General features: G+C 33.9%; 3 protein-coding genes and 1 long non-coding RNA gene across 5 annotated transcripts; all 4 read left to right on the forward strand.

Moving 5' to 3' along the window:
- Positions 1 to 2,480: 2,480 nt before the first annotated feature.
- On the forward strand, positions 2,481 to 4,189 carry LOC9300346 (CBS domain-containing protein CBSX5). Its single transcript, XM_002864224.2, has 2 exons — positions 2,481 to 3,090; positions 3,178 to 4,189. The coding sequence occupies exons 1-2, from the start codon at positions 2,750 to 2,752 to the stop codon at positions 4,061 to 4,063; spliced, it is 1,227 nt and encodes a 408-aa protein (XP_002864270.1). The 5' UTR covers positions 2,481 to 2,749; the 3' UTR covers positions 4,064 to 4,189.
- A 5,919-nt stretch (positions 4,190 to 10,108) lies between these two features.
- LOC9302066 lies at positions 10,109 to 11,832 on the forward strand. Its single transcript, XR_002329680.1, has 4 exons — positions 10,109 to 10,418; positions 10,663 to 10,760; positions 10,861 to 10,891; positions 11,477 to 11,832. It is a non-coding gene; the product is annotated as an uncharacterized LOC9302066 (long non-coding RNA).
- Positions 11,833 to 13,027: 1,195 nt separating this feature from the next.
- On the forward strand, positions 13,028 to 17,152 carry LOC9300348 (MLO-like protein 11). 2 transcript variants are annotated; one of them, XM_021030065.1, is made up of 17 exons: positions 13,028 to 13,088; positions 13,332 to 13,506; positions 13,601 to 13,811; positions 13,898 to 13,955; positions 14,041 to 14,276; positions 14,365 to 14,481; positions 14,631 to 14,691; positions 14,928 to 15,022; positions 15,107 to 15,181; positions 15,300 to 15,385; positions 15,537 to 15,586; positions 15,702 to 15,742; positions 15,833 to 16,003; positions 16,097 to 16,132; positions 16,233 to 16,300; positions 16,391 to 16,451; positions 16,538 to 17,152. In XM_021030065.1, the coding sequence occupies exons 3-17, from the start codon at positions 13,665 to 13,667 to the stop codon at positions 16,955 to 16,957; spliced, it is 1,722 nt and encodes a 573-aa protein (XP_020885724.1). In that variant the 5' UTR covers positions 13,028 to 13,088; positions 13,332 to 13,506; positions 13,601 to 13,664; the 3' UTR covers positions 16,958 to 17,152. The 2 variants fall into 2 exon arrangements, with proteins under 2 accessions (XP_020885724.1, XP_020885719.1); XM_021030060.1 differs by lacking the exon at positions 13,028 to 13,088 and having other exon boundaries at positions 13,095 to 13,506.
- Positions 17,153 to 17,348: 196 nt separating this feature from the next.
- On the forward strand, positions 17,349 to 20,767 carry LOC9300349 (non-canonical poly(A) RNA polymerase PAPD5). Its single transcript, XM_002864227.2, has 13 exons — positions 17,349 to 17,805; positions 18,047 to 18,159; positions 18,231 to 18,287; positions 18,460 to 18,555; positions 18,633 to 18,703; positions 18,988 to 19,030; positions 19,163 to 19,243; positions 19,336 to 19,395; positions 19,497 to 19,547; positions 19,631 to 19,728; positions 19,872 to 19,920; positions 20,007 to 20,051; positions 20,140 to 20,767. The coding sequence occupies exons 1-13, from the start codon at positions 17,436 to 17,438 to the stop codon at positions 20,596 to 20,598; spliced, it is 1,593 nt and encodes a 530-aa protein (XP_002864273.1). The 5' UTR covers positions 17,349 to 17,435; the 3' UTR covers positions 20,599 to 20,767.
- Positions 20,768 to 20,861: the final 94 nt, after the last annotated feature.

A 20,861-nucleotide genomic window follows, 5' to 3' on the forward strand; every position in this document is an offset into this window, starting at 1 on the left:
TATGGTACCACACTGCCATTCATTGAAATTTCAACTCGACACAAATGGAGACAATACCATATTGTTTTAGAAATCATACAACCCCAAGATCCATCACATGGTAAGTAATACACAGTCGGACTATCGAATGATAGATCACCTTCGATATATAAATAGTTTTTCTCTCACGACCCAACTACGTACAAGATTACATGAATATAGCAGCGGCTTGGGTTTTGAATTTAAATTAGTTTTGAGTTTGGGTAGAAATTGACGGGGGATCTTAGTTTGGGTTAGAAAAACCCGCCCCCAAATAGTTGGGGTTGAAAATGGCCGTTTTTCCGCCATGTCAATGCCACGATATCGCTGACTCAGCAGCCGTTAAATCCCGAGCTAACACCGTCTTCTGTCGTGTTGAAATCGGCTAATTTTCATTAGTTTAGGTTTTGAATTTGAATTAGTTTTGATTTTGGGTAGAAATTGACGGGGGGTCTTAGTTTGGGTTGGAAAAACCCACCCCCAAATAGTTGGGGTTGAAAATGGCCGTTTTCCCATGAGCTATATAGGTTGGTAAACATATGAGAGTTCTGTCTTCTTATCCATGTTTAAATGTTACTGATGTGAAGATTCGTTATAGAAAATTATTTGTTTAATGAACAGTGTATATAAAAGTAATGCTCGTTACACTTTTTAATCTTAAGTTTACGCTATATTAAAATGTTGATACACATTTCATATATCAAATCTGCCAAGATATCCAATTATCCATTTCATATATTTTGCCAAGATGCCCATTTCATATATCAAAATTTAAAATGTAATAAAACAAAAACAAAAAACGATTAAAAATATAAAACAGTAGCAGCCGTTACTAAAAATATATGTCGCTACTAATGTGCAATATCCGTCTTACGTTAAAATACTCATCCACCAAGCACGGTGGCACCAGCAAAATAGTCAGACGTCAATTAGTCCTGCTTTAATATCAATCTAATTTCGTGTTCAGTGGATATTTCTTTCTATATGAATCAATTACCGGATTGGGCTTTTTTCCAGCCAAAATTAACAATTTCGGTACATCTGCGAGACATTGCGTTTTAGGTATTTATTTCTTATAGGGAAATGTCTCGTTTACCCTTACACAAAGCTACCAAGAAATTATAAAAATAATAATTAATTTTGCCCCTCAAATTTCTTTCATGTATGTGAAAGAGAGATGCGAGAGATGTTGGTGAAGATGAAGATCCGGTGACGAAGTGGATTTAAGCGCAGGGGAACGACAAAAATAAGATCAAAAGATTAAAGCTTCAAACCCATCTCTTTCATATATTTGTAAATGTGATTTTCAATTTTGGTTTAGATTTGATAATAAATTGGAAATTTTGATTCAATCAATTTTTATGATTGGAGCCCTTGGGTTTACTAAACACATGATCCCCTTAGGGTTTAGCTTCTTTTATTCAAAACGAAATCAATTGAATTAGTTCATCGGAGGAAATCGGTGTTGGTGACGAAGACGTTTTTTGAATCGGAGATGAAAGAGATGGTGTTGATGGCGTTGAAAGTGATGAAGTTGATGGAGGTGATGGAGATAGCATTAATGAAGCATGACAATGCGAAGTAAGGATTATGGTCGGAAAAGAGAAGGTGGTGGTCGGAGAGCTGCCCACGATGGAGATGGAGGAAACGAGGAAGAAGAGATACAGATGATAGAGGCAAAACAGTCATTACACCAAACCCACAAATACCTAAAACTATAAGTCCAGATAATTGTTCATTTTTCTTAAGTTTTGGGCCAATAAAGCCCTAAATCGGTAATAACCCCATCTTAATATTTTATTTTCAGAAATTATTAGTGTTGTTGTAATGTTCTTAGGTTAAATATTTTTCTTTTTACTACTCACCAAAAAATATTTTTCTTTTTACTTTTTCGAATCCCCTTTCCCTTTGTCCATTTTGTAATTAAGAACATAAATAGTCGTTTTCTTAGAAAAATGAAAGATATTAAGGCTTCTAAGAAATATAATAGACTAATTATTTTTATTTTTCTGAAATTTGACTATGTACATAAGAAACATTTAAATTTGTTTTGTTGAAAAATGAAATGAACAAATATAAAGAACAACAGATATTCCTCTTCTATAATGTAGAAGAATGAATGGAATTGTAATATTCTTCTATAACTTATATTCATCTTTTCGTTCATCTTTATCTCTTGATTCTCTTTATTCATTTCATACTTACCATTTACATATGACTTAAAAGATAAGGATCCACAACCAAAATAAAAATATTAGACTAAAGAAATTGTATTTAATTTTCTTAAAGACATAAAGATCTAGTCAAATCATATGGACTAATCTAATCTGATTTCATTGTTGAATAAGAGATAACATTAATCCCGAATTCGATAAATACACAAAATAAAATTTAAAAATTTATCTTTTTAGTGCAAACCATTTGAAGACTTAATTTTAAAATGTACAGATTTTTCTAGCCTATCATAGTTAAACAAATAAATCACAAAAAATTCTTAGTCAGCATTTTGTAATTAAATTCCAAACATTATAGTAAAAATAAAAAATCTACCTGTAATAAACACAAAAAAGTAAAAAAAATCTATCTGTACACAACCCTAGACCAAGTAGTTTTGTGTTAATGTACTTTAACACCGTACCAATCTCTCTTCTCCTTTATAACCACTCTTCCTCTGTTCTCTCTCTCTCCATCTTCTCCTTCACATTCTCTGCAAAAACCAAATTCTTCTCTTATGGCATTAACCCTTTTGTCTCACAAAGTATCTGACCTCTGTATCGGTAAGCCACCTTTATGTTGTCTCTCCGTCGTCACAGCCACCGTCTCTGACGCCATCGCCGCTCTCAAATCCTCTGATGAACCATTCCTCACCGTATGGAGCTGTAATCACGATGAGAAAACAGAGGATAATGATAAGTGTGAGTGTTTGGGTAAGATCTGTATGGCTGATGTAATCTGTTACCTAGCGAAATTCGACAACAATGTTTTGTCTCTTTCCTCTGCTTTCGACGAATCTGTCTCTGTTCTTCTTCCCAAATCTCGTTCTCTCGTCGTCCATGTTCAATCTTCTTGCAAGTATGTTACAAATCCATACATTGGTTCTGTTTCTTAATGCTCTGTTTTTTGGCTCTGTTCTTGAATCTTTGGTTTTGTTTTTTTCAGTTTGATTGAAGCTATTGATCTGATAATCAAAGGAGCACAGAATCTGATTGTTCCGATTCAGACGAAATCAATCACAAAGAGAAGACAACAACAAAAACTTTTGACACGAAACGTCGTCGTTTCCCTCACCAACACAACCTCAACAACCCATAAGAACAGCCGACAATTCTGCTGGATCACACAAGAAGATATAATCCGATTCCTTCTCGATTCCATTAGCGTTTTCTCTCCATTACCGTCGCTTTCTATCTCCGATCTTGGAGTTATCAATAGTACACACACTATCCTCGCCATTGATTACTACTCCTCAGCCGCTTCCGCCGTCTCCACCATCTCTCGTGCTATCTTGGACAATGTCTCTGTTGCCGTGGTTGATAAAGGATGTGATCAAGAAGATCCATGTATGGCTTTGATAGGTGAGATTTCACCGATGACACTCGCTTGTTGCGATGAAACCGCTGTCGCAGCGGTTGCTACACTCTCTGCCGGAGATTTGATGTCGTATATCGACGGTAGTGGTCCGCCGGAGAGTCTAGTTGGAGTTGTTAGGAATCGTTTGGAAGATAAAGGGATGGTTGGATTGATCTCACTCATTGATTCGTTGTCGTTGTCGTCCGGGTCTTCGTCGGATGAAGAATCTCCGGCGGGGAGGACGAGAATGACGTCTTCGTATGGGAGGTCGGTTAGTAGCGCAGCGAGGATGGCAAGGAAATCGGTGGCGATAGTGTGTAATCGGAAGAGTTCGTTGATGGCGGTGATGATACAAGCCATTGCTCATAGAGTGAGTTATGTGTGGGTGATTGATGAAGATGGTTGTTTGATTGGTATGGTTACTTTTGTTGATATTTTGAAACTTTTTAGGGAATTTTTGGATGGTGAAAACTAAAATCATAAGATATACTTCAGTTTTATTTTCATTTTTGTTAGAAGTTATTGAAACCTAGCAACAAAAATTGTTTGTTTAAGATAATCTTTTGGTGAAATAGGCCATAATACAAAAGTTCTTGCAATATATTTCGGTTTAACCTATTTTCTTTCGTAACCATGAAGTTTTTGGTTTATCTACATGTGTTCTTTAATCTTGATTTAATGGCAGTCTAAGTTCATTGTACATAGATTACATGTAACAAAAGTTAAGAATGAAAACGTTTAAGAATTTGGATTAATTCAAAACATGTGTTAAATTATGTATAATTAATTTAGGTTGTCAAATTTGAATCAGTAAATATGTAGATAGGTTAGTTAGACCCTGTATATTGTCTGCAATATATGGGTTTCACGTCTAAACATAAAGAAAGCAACATTGATGAGTCTCACCTCTAATTGAATTACTCAAAATCTATTGTTGTTATTTGTGTCTAAAAGCTTTGTAACAATGACATATTGATAGCTAAATGAACAATTAGAAACAAAAGAAGTGAAACAAGCAATCAATGGCACGTAATTGGTGATGTTGATGGACGAAAATGAAAGATTGATTCTCTTTAGTTATACACACTTGATTAGTACAAAATTGAAATATGGCCTATAGAGATTTGGTTATAGATTTGGGCCAGTCAATGATAAATTATACAGCTTGTTCCTAAAACGCTGTTGGTCAAATGCCACGTGATATTAAAATCGTCCATTTCGTTTGGTATATGTTTTTAAATGTGCGTCTTTGTCTCGTTGTGAGTATGAAAGCTGACTGTTTCACAAAAAAAAAGAGCGAACGTTGATTGAATAATTTAAAAGTCGTCTGAAGATCTTCACATCTTGTGTGACAGCAATAAATACATTGTGATATGCATGTATCTTAGGGTTAAGACAAACCTAAGCATGATATATATATTGGCATATCCGATAAAAATTCGTTGGTGTTCAATATGAGAGCAATGCATATATATAGTTGGCCAGATTGAGTTTTATTCGGATAAAACGATTTTGTGATAATTTTACGTGATCATTGTTTTTACCAATCTATCTGCGTTTTAAAAAAGTTTCGAAGAAGTACTATTAAAGAATCTACAATAACAGTTTATTATTTCATAAATTTATGCCAAACTAGATACAAATTTAAATGTGTCAAATCTTAGAGACTTAGACAACAGTATTTCCTGCAACTATATGTAGTCTTTCTTTCTTAGAGGTTAGTTAATATCTATCCTAAATTCGCTTTGCCCAAAAAAAAAAAAAAAAAATCTATCCTAAATTCGCATTTTGTCTCAAATTTAACAGTGAGAATATGCTACTATATTAAAGGAAATTTTGCACTGAAAACTACAATCTACATATACATTTTTATAGTACTTTTTTGCTTTAATTCTTTTGGATCCGGATTTGACCCGGGTTTTAGTCTATTCGGATCTTAGATTAGCAATTTAAGGGATGTTGTCTTAATTTCAAACTAATAAATGAAGCCATGTTGTCTTAATATCTTTCATATTAATGACCCTAATAAATAGCCGATTTTAATGGAAAATCGTTTTCATATTTATGCTCATAATAAATGTCCAGATTTTAACAATATATACATATATTATGAAATTATAAAGAAAAAACGTATTTATTTTTTTAACAGTATATATATATATATATATTATGTTAATAAATTTGTTTAATATTCTAATAATAAGCTATGTCAATTTTCTTTTACAATAACAGATTAAATATAGGCAATTGCCCATTTAAATTGCAATAAATTTAAAATCAAAATAACAATCTACATATATATTTTTGCAGGGTTTTTTGCTTTTAATAATTTGGATCCGGGTTTTACTCGGTTTTACTATATCCGGATCTTGGATAAGACATTTAAGGAAATCTAAAAAAAACCCGTCATTAATGTAGATAATTACACATATATTTCGGTATAAGCATATTCCAAAAATCTCTCCCAAATCAAAGATGTTACGTTCAAAAATTGTTGCCAAAAATCTCTCGCTTTCCTTCTAAATCTCTAACATTGGCTGTCATCCCAACTAATTACTCATAATTATCTTTTCTATATTTCTTTTTTTTTCGAGATTTGCAAGAAAATTATTCAATTCCAAAAATAAAAGATTTTGAAGATATTGTGTACTTGATCAGCAAGATTTTAGGAACTCACTCACCCAAAACCCTATAGTATTCTCAAAATTTTAGGAACTCACTCACCCAAAACCCTATAGTATTCTCAAAACATTATAAATACCTTTCATTAATTAGTCTAATAAAAACTCACCAGTTTTATAGAAAATGAGAAATCGCAGACGTGATGCAATCTGTACGGACTCCGGGAAGAGCTAGGAGACAGTGGTGAACCGGGATCTAAACCTCGCCGACGATGTGAAGATGGTGACGAGGAGGAGATCGTAATTCTTTAGGTTTCGATTGGCAAAACAAGACGATCGGCGATCCAAAGCTCCACCGCCTGAAACGCAACATCGAATTGATCACACCGAATATCTTCATATTTCGGATATGCTTTTCCAGTGGTAGCTTCAAAATACACGCCGGGAACTCCTTGATACGCTACACGGAGAGTAGATCCATGCGTTTTGCTGCAGCTTTGAAGAAACAAGGCTCAGATCGACGGAGCCGTTACTGTGACCGTTAACGACGGTGACTTCATCTGCTAAACCACCGATGATTGAGTTTGAACTTTCCGTTTCTAAGTTTTTCATTTTGGGTATATGAGAGAGTTGAATAAAAACAAATTGGGTTCTGTAGGTCTTTACAAAATTGGTAGACATGATTCTTTGTTATTGGGTTCTAATACTCTATGTGTTTATTTTTTCATTATGTGAACTAATGAAAGTTGCATACTTAAATTTTTTTTCATGGCAGTTCTAAACATATTATTTTTAATATTTGTGATTATATAACAATAATAGGTTAGTGTTAATTACATGGATCATTAAAGTTTGAATAGTGATAAAATAATTAGAAAATACAAATGAAATAACAAGGCCGGTGCAAAACTATTAATTCAGACCTTAATTATTGGATCAGTTCAAGCTTTAACCCATGTCTTTTTCTGAAATTGCTAAAAATAAGTAATGTTCTCAAATAAATTCAAATATCAAATCTTCATAAATACATTAAATACGTAAGATTTAAAATTATGGAGCAATCTTTTCTAATTAAATTCAAAAATTTCTAATTCAAAAATTTATAATTCAAATATTTCTAATTGATATATTTAAATTTTTTGGCTTTTGTTTGCCCATTTAGCTATGGTTTTTGAGTTTTTATAAAATATTTTAAATATTACGGGACGAATTGTATGACACGGGTTTGGTTAGGATTGATATTAATATAAATTTAAAATATCACTAATACATCGCTATAACACATATTAAATCCTCATTTTATTATTTAAAATTTAGCATACGGTATACCGCGAGTAAAATCAGTATAAAACGGGTTAAATCAGCATCTTATTCAAAATCATACAATTGAATCTATTGTTTTTATACTACGTCTATCTATAAAATTTCGATTTTTGTTATAAAATTTCGTCTCACGGTATATTATACATTTAAATTAAACAAAACAATAATATATATCTATAGAGTATCTTAAAACAAAACTTAATAAATTTTTCTAATAAAAATATAGACCCGCGGTGTACCGCGAGTTACCATCTAGTGATTAGTCTAATGTAAGAAACAATTATTTCAACTAAAAAACAAAATAAAATGTTACATATGCATATTGTAAAAGATGTTTGAAGTAAAAAGTAGTTGCACAAATAAAAAGGGAAACAAATGATTCGCTTCTAACAGGACTGGTTAGATTCATACTAACTTTGTAAATGCGAGGGGGCAAATCACGATTTTTGAAAAAGAATGATTATAACAGAAAAACGAAAAGATTCGGTACTTAGAGGAGCATTGGCTTTGGTGGCAAAAAAAGAAAAAAAGAGGAGCATTGGCCAAAATGAATATAATGATGATGTACACCAGTAATACCACTATAAGGTTACATATACGAAATGATTTGGAAACTTATGCTTGGAGGACATTGTTTCTCTTGTCATTGCTTACATGTACAAGCTATATGAAATCGTTGGAGCAAAGAGTATCACGAAAGTTTCATCACATATAATGCTGAATGTCATATATATGTAGTTTTGGCTTATTGTAATGAATCTTTTAGGACATGTGGTGGATTTCCCAAAAGTTGGACCAACAAGGACCCGCTTTTGTATTTAGACCTCATGATAACTAAAGATTCTGATGCGTAGTAAAATCCCAAAAGTAGACAATTGTGTACTTAATTATGCTCTTTTTTAGTAACGATATATTTATGTGGTCATTGTACCATTGTTGATTGATTCAAACAAGACAAATTATTTGAAGTTCCAACAAACAAATACCATCTTTTTTGTTTGTTGATTTAAAACAGAAAAGAGAAAAACATGTTGTTCGATTCATGTGTGTTACAAATTGAGCATTGAACCGTTTTTCCTAATCAGCAATATCTCACTTACTAAGAACAAGGCCGGTCGAATGAAGAAAAAATTGTAATCCCTTACATAGTATTTGCTTTTTGTAAAATACTAAAATCTAAAATGTCTAAAACCGCAATATAATTTTTTAAACAACATTTTAAATAAAATAATAATAAATTAAGGTGGCTCTAAAACTCTAGTTATTAGTATATTAAAGAAAATAAAGGGATTATTGTTTAAAATGCCCTTTTTTTTGGGAAAAACTTACGAAAATGCCCTTTTTTGAATAGTTTACGGATTTTGCCCTTTTTAACACTTAAAAATGTACGTATTTAGGATTTTTTTTTCCAAAAATACGTACTTTATACCAAATACTAAACCCTAAGAACAAATGGAACCGACTAAACTCAAACATAACGAGTGAAACGCATGTTAAATTATATTTTTGGAGCATGAAAAAGGACAAAATCCGTAAACTATTCAAAAAAGGGCAAAATCCACAAATGCCCTTATGAAAAAGGACAAAATCCGTAATTTATTCGAAAATAAATGATCCGGTTTTATTTTATTCATTTGGTGGTCCTAATTTTTTTGCTTGGACTAACTTATGGGTCTCTTTCACGAGTCTCCTCAATGATTGGCGAGAATTTACCTCTTTCACAAATTGTGCAGGTACCCTTTTTTCCAGTGTTTCAGGTCCGACTGGTTAACCCACGATCCGAACATTTTTTCGGTTTGGATTTAGTGCTAATACCCACCAATTTCAAAACCGGAAAAACCCACAAAAATCCGCCATTAACCCGCGACCCAGTGAACCAGTTGAACCGGCTGGATATGGATTTTGAAAATATCATTTGATTTTGGAATAAAATATAGAGTTTTAGACTCTATTTAGTTATTTAAAATTAAAATTTTAGTTCTTAGACTCATTTTGTTTTAGATTTTGTATGAAACTTTACAGTACCGTCTAAAGAGAAGGAATATAATGGTGAAAGAAATAATCGAGATTAGTTGTTTTGAATTCGCGATGTTTTATTAGTTTATTTCTGTTATTGGCTATTTTCTACTATTTTAATATTTGTTACGGTTTTAGACTTTTACTTGGATATAAACTTTTTTTAATTTGAATAACTTTAGTTTTATTGTTAGACTTCATATTTTGTAAATATAATTTGAATATTTTTATTTTTATATTTATAAAAACTATATAAATCTCTATAAATATTAAATAAATTTTAATCTTTGATGATTGAGATAATTTGTTAGACTCAAGCTTTGATGATTCCTAAGCTATATATTTCTCGATTTCGCATGAACACGAATATGGGATTAAACCGGAAAAGAGTGGCACAACGATTTAATAACTCAATCACTGAATTTCCGTGACCCAGTTTCTATAATTAAGAACAACGTAATTACTAAGCTACATGGGCATCAGTTCGTTAAACAAACTTATCTACGGTTTGATAGAGACAACCCTTTCACAAGAATTCACTATTCTCTAAGAGCAAGCCCAATGGGCAGTTCTAAAGGGATTCTTGGTGAGAATCCTTATGAATAAAACCCAAAAATAAATAAAAATGTGATTAATGGTAAGGTGCGTTCCTTACTTTAGAGTTTTTTGTGATTTTTAGAGACGCATACGTGGCAAGTTTTGATGGCAAACAGAAAAAGTATTAAAAAAAATCTTTCCCGACCATTCTGCGATCTCTCTCTGTCTCTCTTCTCTTCTAATCTCCGAAAGACGAAGAACAAATCGGAAGAGAAAAGCCGGCGTCATGATCATCAAATCGTCAACAAATCAAGCCACAATCGCTTTCTGAAGGTATGATTCTATGTGTTTGATTGTGTAGATCGTGATGAATTAGGGTTTTTTTAGATTATATCGAAATTAAGGTTTGTTGAATTGGGAATTGATTAATTTGATCACACACAGATTCTTAGAGAAATCAAAGAGAAAAAAGAAACACCACATAGTCTTTTTGGTTTTGATTTCTCTTCTTAGCTCATTTCTGAAACTATCTGTAATGAGAAAGATGGTTTACTCTGTTTTTCGTATACTATTACAGGTTTTAAGGAACATTGATCTAGTCTATGGAGGTGGAAGCATAGGTTTGATGGGTTTGGTTTCACAAGCTGTTCATGATGGTGGTCGCCATGTTATTTGGTAACTCTTCATCTAATCACCATTTAAGTGTCATACTTGCTTACTCACATATCTGAATAAGTCTCTCTTTTTTCTCATCTTTGGTGTTATTTGACCACAGAATTATTCCCAAGACACTCATGCCTAGAGAGGTATTCTTCCTTTAATCCCTAATTAAACCCTTCTGATCTTTGATGCTTTTATTGCTTTACCAGGTTAGTAGCATTGATTTCTTCAAATCTTCAGCATCATTTTAAAGCTTTTATAAATTCTTAAATTGTGGAAAATCAAAGTATTAAAGAAGAATAATGCTGATTAAAAAATAGCACCGAAAAGTGTTTAACTCTTTGACTGTTTTTGTTGGCCAAAGAGGATGGAAGAAGAAAATGTTGGTAAAAACATGTTTTGTTTCTTGGTCAAACTCAAAAATGTAAATTGAGTCAGAGGATAAGTCCTTTTTCTACAAAGGACAATTCTGCAGATGAAGCATAATCTGGTGAATTCCATATAATAATAATAAACCTTTTGTTTGGAATTTCTTTGAGTAGAGAGTTGTTTTGTTAATCAAGTCTCTGTGATATGTAGTTTTTCCTTAATAAAAGAGTTAACCGGTTTAGCTGCTGCTTTCAAATTTATACACCAATTTTACAATGGCTTAAGTATGTTATTGGTGCTTATCTTTCTGGAGTTGAATACCCTTTGGTCTCTTAATTGGTCTGTTTCTTATTCAATGACAGGTATAATTTGGTGTAAAGCAATTTGTTTTTAGGTTTTTGAGAGGAAAGGCCGAGACTAACACTTATCAAGAAAGGCTGAAGCTGAAGGGATGGCTTAAGTATGTTTTCCTTTTTCTTGAGTTTATTTCTTACCTCTGGAAAGAATACATTTTTGAATCTTTCTCTGTTGTGAAACAACAAGTTCTCATAACTTTGATGCTAATATTTGTTATAATTTTTTTTTTTTTAAGAAATCTACTTAAGGACTCTACCATTGGACAAATTTTTTTTTAAGGATTCATCAAAAACTCTTAACTTCAAAATTGTCATAATTTATTATTAAAATATGTTTAAGAATCCTTTTAAGGATTCAACCATTGATGTTGCTCTAAAGAACTTATATATAACAAGGTAGGCACTCCAATAGATTTCGATAATCTCAAAGTCTCTCAAACTATAACTAGATCTCTAGTTTTACACTTAACCGAGATCAGTATACCAATTTACCCTTAGCCATTTTAACAAATTAACGGCTCAACGCACATGCGACACTCGTGAGTTCATTAACCATTTTAATTAACCAAATCTTTCAAGCAAACCAAAGTGTCTTTACGCAAGCTCAACCTCATCATTTGAAATCTTCTGAACTCTCCCCGTGTGTTCTTAGCCAAATGATGAGGAATTGAGGTTGTTTACAAAATTAAAGTTTCATATCATCAACATCCAAAACAATACTATATATATATCATGAAGTTTCGTTATTCTTTTCCACAAAATCACTCTTCACCATAATAGACATTAACACAACTAACTTTAGCCCCATGAAAGATCTATATGTCATTGTTCACAGGATCTCTTATATCAACGAGATGATTAGAACAACATAGAGGAACTCCATACACAATTAGGAAAACTCCTTTTTTTTTTTTTTTTTTTTTTTGTGTGGTCATGCATACACACGCACACGTATGGCTAATGTGGAGCCCTCGTAATCTCTTGCGGATTTTCGCTTTTTTTCTTTCTCTTTTAGTCTTTTTGATGAGAATCAGTATCGGCCCGGTAAATTTGGGTGCCCTAAGCAAAATTAAACCTAATAAAAAAAAATATTTTAAATTAGATTTTTACCATTAAAAAGAATATTGTAGTTGTCTCTAAATGCCCACAATATTTTTAAAAGACCCTACAAAAATAATTGTTTATAAGAAAACTTAACAAATTTTTAGATAAAAAAGCCCTTAAGTTTTGAGGCCCAAATCGATGGCTTCAGTAACTTGTCCTCTGCGCCGGCCCTGATGAGATTCTGCCTCATGTAAAAGCAATTACGTCATTCTTTTCTTATAAAATTGTTTAACAATTAACGAATTGACAACCAAAAAAAATAAAAAAAAAAATAACGGGAGTTTCAAGACCTCATATTCCAATGCATTTATTGCATTTAGGTAGCTTCCAGCTAACTTTCCTAAAGAGCTGGGTACTAGACAGCTTATTTAATCGTCATTATTTTGCTAATAACTTTTTTATACGATACTTTCGAGAAAGTAATAAAAATAAAATTAGATACAAACAAATAGTAACAAAAGTGAGAGAGTATCAGTCTATCAGATGATCGATCATGTGGAGAAGTTTGTTTTCGGTATCTGTCGAATCTTCCTTCTCTCCTTCTTTCTTATTGTCAACATTTGTATCCAAAAATAAAAACAAAAAACAAATTTTTAGTACATGAAGTTATGAACTAAGTGAGACCACAATAACCTCTCTAGATTTCTACAGTCATTTACGAATTTGTGTACTGTCTCTTTCAACGACCTGTGTTTGGCGCTTCATGGTGTGGGTTCCTCTGCTGCTGATTGAAATTGAATCTCCCCTGATTTTTCAGTTGCTCCGGTGATTAAAGCGTTTCCGAGTTTCTTGGAGTCTACAAATCTTACCAAAGGAGACTCAAAGTTTATGGGTTACGACCAAACTAGAATCTCAGTTTTTGTCTTAAGCCAATCAGATATCTGCGATTCTGATTGTTAATTACTCCAAGAACGCTAGATGGGTTTTTAAAGGTTAGATTTTTATACTTGTAGAATCAAGGAATGTGATTTTGTTATTGAGTTTTCTCAAATTTTAAAATTTTCTTTTGCGTTGTGGAAATTACAGTTTGAATTTGGGTAGAGAGGAGGAACTTGCTTTGTTTGTGTAAAGAATCCGACTTTTTTTGAAAATGGGAGAAGGAGAAGAAAATGGTAATGAAGCAGATTCAAATGAGAGATCTTTGGCATTGTCACCTACTTGGTCTGTTGCTATTGTGTTGACTGTCTTCGTTGTTGTTTCTTTGATCGTTGAGCGCTCCATTTATCGTCTTAGCACTGTGAGTAAAAAAAAAAGCCTCCTTTGTGATTTGATCTTCTCTAGAATCATTTGTTTCATCTTCTTACTTCTGTGGTTTTGTCATAGTGGTTGAGGAAGACAAAGAGGAAACCTATGTTTGCTGCATTAGAGAAGATGAAAGAAGGTTTTGCTCTGAAACGAAACTTAATGATTCATTTTTTTGGTTTCCTAAATGTTTTCTGTGTGTTTGCAATGGTGTTATTTTACAGAGTTGATGCTGCTTGGATTCATATCACTTCTTCTAACAGCTACCTCTAGTACAATAGCCAACATATGTGTCCCTTCAAGTTTCTACAACGACAGATTTGTTCCGTGTACACGATCTGAGATCCAAGAGGAGCTAGAAAGCGGTTCAACTGTCAAGCGGAATCTTTTAACAAAATCACTCTTTTTCAACATCTTTAGGAGAAGGTTGGATGTCATAAAACGAACCACCTGCAGCGAGGTTCAAACTTAAAATGACTGAAGTCTTTAGCATTAGCATTAGAATCTTCTGATCATTTCTTAGGGACTAACTAAATTCAATCTTGCAGGGGCATGAGCCGTTTGTTTCATATGAAGGCCTTGAACAGTTGCATCGCTTCATCTTTATAATGGCTGTTACACATGTAACTTACAGCTGCTTGACCATGCTCCTTGCAATCGTCAAGGTAATATCTTTTTAACAGCTAAAGTTTTCCTTTGCATTTAAATCTTAATTACTGTGTATTTTGTGTTTGATAGTGTGCTTTCTTCTCTGTTTTGATATGGGAAGAACCTCTGTTATCAACAGTTTTGATTGATCTGCTTCTCTATGTAGATTCATAGTTGGAGGATCTGGGAAGATGTAGCTCGTATGGATCGACACGATTGCTTAACTGGTGAGCACTAAATGGTTATCTTGTTCTTCCAACTATGGCACGCAAGATTCTATCCGCTCCATTATAGAACTAAGAGAAAGTGTGGTTACTACTTTATCACAGCGGCATGATTACAATGCTGTTACAAGTTTTTTCTAGCATTATGGTTTGCTGCTCATTTGATGTGGTTCAAGTCTTTGATTATTGAGTAAATGTCTATCTCTCAAGTTGTAAAAGATCTATTATTTGTGTGGCAGTGGTGGCACGGGAAAAAATATTCCGAAGGCAAACAACGTTTGTCCAGTATCATACATCAGCACCTCTGGCCAAGAATAGATTGCTTATATGGGTGGTAAGATTCTTTCTTCCGTTCTCTAGAAAATATGACGAAACAATTAAATATTGAATGGGTGGTATGTTTTTCACCTCCTTGCAGACATGTTTCTTCCGGCAATTCGGACGTTCTGTTGATCGTTCTGACTATCTTACTCTCCGCAAAGGATTCATTGTGGTGGGTGATACTATATGCCGTATGAACGTTTGCTTTTTCCACTCTCAATTTTATGAATGACAATAATGATACAACTACTTATAATTGGTACTGTTTCCTTTTCTTCTTTAATGAGCAGAATCACCATCTCACATTGAAGTACGATTTTCACAGCTACATGATTCGTTCTATGGAAGAAGAGTTCCAAAGGATCGTTGGTGTGAGGTTAGCTACCTCATCTTGTAGAAACATAGTGTGATATATCCACTTAGCTTTATATCTATCAGGCTTTGAGTTCTTGTATCACTAATCATTTTGGATAAATGGATGCATTAGTTATTGACTGAATAACTTTTGCTTCAATGTTCTTCTGCAGTGGGCCGCTTTGGGGATTCGTAGTTGCTTTCATGCTCTTTAATATAAAAGGTATGACTAAACCAAAAGACAGTTGAACATTTTCTGTTTTCCCTTAGTTCAATTGTGAGAAATTTTCATATTTGTAAGATTTTTAGTTTTAAATCTTGCCTCTTGATACTTGCAGGGTCGAATCTCTATTTCTGGATAGCGATCATTCCTGTTACTGTAAGAATTACATTTTCAGCATTCTCGCTTTCTTGTATTGTGTTTGTAAACATCACAGCTTAGTAAAATTTCCCATTCCCATTTTATTAGCTTGTTCTTCTGGTTGGTGCTAAGTTGCAACACGTAATAGCAACTTTGGCATTGGAGAATGCCGGGTTAACCGAGTATCCTTCCGGAGTGAAGCTGAGACCTCGGGATGAACTTTTCTGGTTCAATAAACCAGAACTACTCTTGTCCCTTATTCATTTCATTCTGTTCCAGGTTTGCAAAACTCTTTACTAACTTCCGTTGCATCGAACCAATATTTCTCGGGTTTGGTAAAACTACCAGCTACTTGTTTTCTATTTCCAACAGAATTCTTTTGAACTGGCTTCGTTCTTCTGGTTCTGGGTATGACAAATGCAACATATATTCGTTTAATCTTTTTCAAACTTTAGATTTGGGGTTTGAAGTTTGAACTTACAATGCATTTGTTATTCCTTTTCTTCAGTGGCAGTTTGGGTACAGCTCTTGCTTCCTTAAGAATCATTACCTTGTTTACTTCAGACTTCTTTTAGGGTAATTAAACCTTCTTTTTCGTCCCGATTTAGCCTCGAGACTGTTGTGCATTTGTCTCATAGTTTAATGTAACTGATTTCCACTTTGTAGATTTGCTGGACAGTTTCTATGCAGCTACAGCACACTGCCACTTTATGCACTAGTCACTCAGGTAATTTAGAAACAGTTTCGAGCTTTCGACTTTTGACAGCTTCCGAAAACTCCTTGGAGGATAATGGAATATTGTTTTGATTCCAGATGGGAACGAACTATAAAGCGGCTCTGATACCTCAGAGGATAAGAGAGACGATTCGCGGTTGGGGAAAAGCAACCAGAAGGAAAAGAAGGCATGGGATATATGGCGATGATTCAACTGTTAGAACAGAAACAAGCACGATTGCATCTATTGAAGAATATGACCATCAAGTGCTTGATGTTACTGAAACTTCTTTCGAACAACAACAGAAACAACAACAACAAGGTACTACTGAGCTAGAGATGCAACCAATCCAACCTCGTAGTGATTGTGTACCTAATGAATCTTCAATTAGAGTTGGAACACCTCTTCTTCGACCTTGGCTCTCTATTTCTTCACCAACAACGACCATAGAGTTGAGATCAGAACCTATGGAACCACTCTCGAGATCGTTTTCATTGCCAAGTGAGAAGAGAGTCTGATAATATCTCTCTATTAACGGGTTTTAGTTGAATATAAGTTCGTAGGAGTAAGTTCAGTAGCAAACAAGAATGTCTCGATGAACATAGATGTAATAATTGCTAGTACGTACACTAATATTCGTATGTGCTCTACTAAAAAATTAGATTGCAATATTAAAAACATACAAATCTTCATTATAAATACCTTTTTTTTTTTTTTTGTGTTGTTGTCAAATATACATAATCAAACATACAATTATGAAAGAAAAAATAGTATAATAAGCAATGTACAACTTTACTTCATTATTAAAAATTTTGTAAAAAACAAAATACTTTAAAATTATTTAATTCATAATTTATTTTCCATTTATTTTCTTTCTAAATTAATTAATTAATTTTGCCCTTTGTTTTGTACTCTGTTTCCGACATAACTTTTAAGTTTTGTAGCTCCTCCCCGACGGCTTCGAAACCCTAAACCCCAAAGTTTAAGCTGCCGTCAATGGAGGACTCCGATGCTAAAACGGAAGCTCCAGCTTTCGTATACGATACTCTTCCTCCACTTTCTTTCTCAGATTCGAACCAATCTCCACCAACTCATGACGAATCTCACCAATACTCTGTTTTCCGCAAAGAGATTTCAGATTTCACCGTCGCTACAACGCCGGTGGAATCAGCTACGGTGGATTTCTTCTCACTCGATGTTGACGGTGGGACGACTGAGAACGGCGTCGAACCTGTAACGCCGGTGGTTGTGGCATCGTCGAAGAAGAAGAGTAAGAAGAGGAAGAAAGATGAAGAACCCAGATTGGAGAGTAATTGGTTTAGTGAGAATAGTTTCTCTAAGATCCCAATGCTTCAATTGCATAAAGGTATTGAGCTCAAAATCATCCAAAGTTTGAGTCTTTGTGCTAGTTCTGGATAAATTTAGATTCTTTGTTAGTTTTGTTGAAAGTGAGCTAATTTGTTTTGAGTCTTTGTGCTAGTTCTTGATAAATGTGGCTATTTGAGTTTAGGTTCTTTGTTAGTTTGATTGTATTTGAGAATTCCTTTTGGTGTTGCATCCTTATTAGAAACTTGTTGAGAAGAAGATTTGATCTTTGTGTATTGCAGAAATAGTAGATTTCTGTGATTTTCTCTTACCAACACAAGCAGAAAAAGCTGAGCGTGATGCAGCAGTGGAGAGTGTCTCGAGTGTTATTACGTATATCTGGCCAAGTTGCAAGGTACGAACTTTGGAAAATTCAATCTCTCTCTGAGTTTTGTTTAGTTTCGAAAACTGAAATCTCTGTTGTAGGTTGAGGTTTTTGGGTCATACAAGACAGGGCTTTATCTTCCAACAAGTGATATAGATGTAAGTGTTAAACAACACTTTTGTTTGATTGACTATGTGATGCAATTAACAAGAATACCTTAGAGCTTAACACAACGATTATCTCCGCATCCATTTTTGAGACATATACTGTTTAGTGTTTGGAGAGATTTTTCATGTCTTAATCTTTTTTTTTTTTTTTTTGTTTATGAAGGTGGTCATTCTGGAATCAGGTCTCACTAATCCTCAATTAGGTCTACGCGCACTCTCCAGGGCATTATCACAAAGGGGAATTGCGAAGAATCTTGTGGTATTTATTGCTTTCTTTTATCATATGGCAGTATCTTAGAGAGATCGTGGCTCATAATTATTTCTCTGATTGTACAGGTGATTGCTAAGGCTCGTGTACCAATTATCAAGTTTGTTGAGAAGAAAAGCAACATTGCGTTTGATCTAAGGTTTTTTATCTTCCCAATTTACCTTCTAGCTTCACTTTTAGATTCAGTCCGCTTTTTGCTTAAATAGATTGTAAGCAACACACTAATTGATTTCATAGCAATTCTTGAAGGAACTTTAACTTTGGCTATTATATATTCTCAACAAAAGCTTTGTGGTCCATGGTTGATTAGAAAGCTCTGTAATTGCAGCAGATATCTATATATATAGACGCACAAATGTCTTTTTTGTGAATGGATTATATGAATTTAGCTAGTATTAAGCATGTCACTGACTGGCTTTGCAGTTTTGATATGGAGAATGGACCTAAGGCAGCTGAGTTTATACAGGTTTGTGATAGTACATTTTGTTGCCCTAAATAGTTCTCATGAATTTTGGGATTTTTCAGCTGAATAATACTCTTTAGCAGCCTATCATGTTGATCTATGTAATCTTACAACAAGTCTCGGATTATTTTGCAGGATGCAGTATCAAAGTTGCCTCCTCTACGACCATTATGTCTAATTCTGAAAGTATTTCTACAGCAGAGAGAACTTAATGAGGTCTGGATATAATAGTCTGCTTTTCTTTAATATATACCATCCTTCTTCACAATGCCAAATATTCAAAAATTGTCATTAATGTTTTTGTTCAGGTGTACAGTGGTGGAATTGGTTCATATGCACTTCTTGCAATGCTGATTGCATTTCTCAAGGTAAAAGTGGTTACTTGAATTTCACATTACCAGATCTTTCACTTTCAAAAACATCTCTAAATTGGGAAATTTTTTGTATCTTTGTTTCTTCTATGAAACAGTACCTCAAGGATGGTCGAAGCGCACCTGAGCATAACTTGGGAGTTCTATTGGTATGCTTTTGTCATCGCTACTTAAAGCTTTAAATTCTGTGGCTTCATTTGTTGGTTAAAATCTATCTTTTTCTTTATTGTAGGTTAAATTCTTTGATTTTTACGGGCGAAAATTAAACACCGCAGATGTCGGTGTATCTTGCAAAACGGGAGGTTCTTTCTTTTCAAAATACGACAAAGGGTAAGTAATTAAACCGACACTGGAGAGTTTTATTTACTTGGTTCTCATCTTAATTACGTAATCTAAACTCCATGAAACATCTACCTCTACCTTTTGTGTCTCTTAACATTCATATCTGTCTATTTTCGTGTTTGTCTCTCCAGTTTCCTGAACAGAGCCCGGCCAGGTCTCATCTCTATCGAGGATCCACAGGTCAGCTACGAGCTCTGGTTTTGTATAAATAAGAAACTTAGAATGCATCTTACAATTGGTTTTATTTGGTTTTGTTGGATAATCAGACACCAGAGAATGACATTGGGAAGAGCTCATTCAACTACTTTCAGGTTCTATTCACTTCTCTAGTTTATCAACAAAGTATACACTTTCAAGATGGATATATATACTCATTAGAGACGGCTTCTTTATATGCAGATTCGATCAGCCTTTGCAATGGCCTTGTCTACTCTAACAAACACAAAAGCGATCCTATCTTTAGGACCAAACAGAAGCATTCTCGGCACAATCATCAGACCAGACCGGATCCTATCAGAACGCAAAGGAGGGAAAAACGGGGACATCACTTTCAACAGCCTTCTTCCCGGAGCAGGAGAGCCATTACCAATGGCAAGCAACAGCAAAACCAACGGCGGTCTTTTCTGCAACTGGGAGCTCGAAGAAGACGAAGAAGGTTCATTTCCAAGAGGGAGTACTACAAACGGAGACATTACTCCGGTTGTAGATACTCCTGGTAAGAAATCGAAAGAGTCTTCTCGAAAGAAGAAGAAGAAGAGCAGCAAGAAGGAGGTAGATGAAGAGGAAGAAGAAGGAGCGAGTTCGAAGAAGAAGAAGAAACGACGGAGGAACATAGTTGGACTCACATGGACTTACTGAGAGATGGTTCTTTTTAAGTTTGGTTACACTTGGAACCAGAAAAAAAGTTTCTGTTGTGAGTGTAAATTATAATTTGGTAATAACAGATATTTATGCTGTTGTAACAAATTAAAAACCTTACCATCAGTTTTGAGTTAGTTCTTAAATTAAGAAAAATGTTATCGAACAATTTAGTTATAAATCTAAATTTTCTCTTATATTATTGATATAATTTGAATAATTCATCAATCATTATCGTGGTCGTCTCTATCATCAACATCATC

Source organism: Arabidopsis lyrata, assembly GCF_000004255.2.
Source record: "Arabidopsis lyrata subsp. lyrata unplaced genomic scaffold ARALYscaffold_8, whole genome shotgun sequence".
Lineage (NCBI taxonomy): Eukaryota > Viridiplantae > Streptophyta > Magnoliopsida > Brassicales > Brassicaceae > Arabidopsis > Arabidopsis lyrata.

Excerpts from the sequence above, each read along its gene's own strand:
- LOC9300346 (XM_002864224.2), top strand. The coding sequence starts at position 2,750 with ATGGCATTAACCCTTTTGTCTCACAAAGTATCTGACCTCTGTATCGGT. Across the intron at positions 3,091-3,177 it reads CATGTTCAATCTTCTTGCAA|TTTGATTGAAGCTATTGATC; the intron begins GTATGTTACAAA and ends TGTTTTTTTCAG.
- LOC9300348 (XM_021030065.1), top strand. The coding sequence starts at position 13,665 with ATGGGAGAAGGAGAAGAAAATGGTAATGAAGCAGATTCAAATGAGAGA. Across the intron at positions 16,133-16,232 it reads CTTCGTTCTTCTGGTTCTGG|TGGCAGTTTGGGTACAGCTC; the intron begins GTATGACAAATG and ends CCTTTTCTTCAG. Across the intron at positions 16,452-16,537 it reads TTTATGCACTAGTCACTCAG|ATGGGAACGAACTATAAAGC; the intron begins GTAATTTAGAAA and ends TTTTGATTCCAG.
- LOC9300349 (XM_002864227.2), top strand. The coding sequence starts at position 17,436 with ATGGAGGACTCCGATGCTAAAACGGAAGCTCCAGCTTTCGTATACGAT. Across the intron at positions 19,396-19,496 it reads TGCTGATTGCATTTCTCAAG|TACCTCAAGGATGGTCGAAG; the intron begins GTAAAAGTGGTT and ends TCTATGAAACAG. Across the intron at positions 19,548-19,630 it reads ATAACTTGGGAGTTCTATTG|GTTAAATTCTTTGATTTTTA; the intron begins GTATGCTTTTGT and ends TCTTTATTGTAG.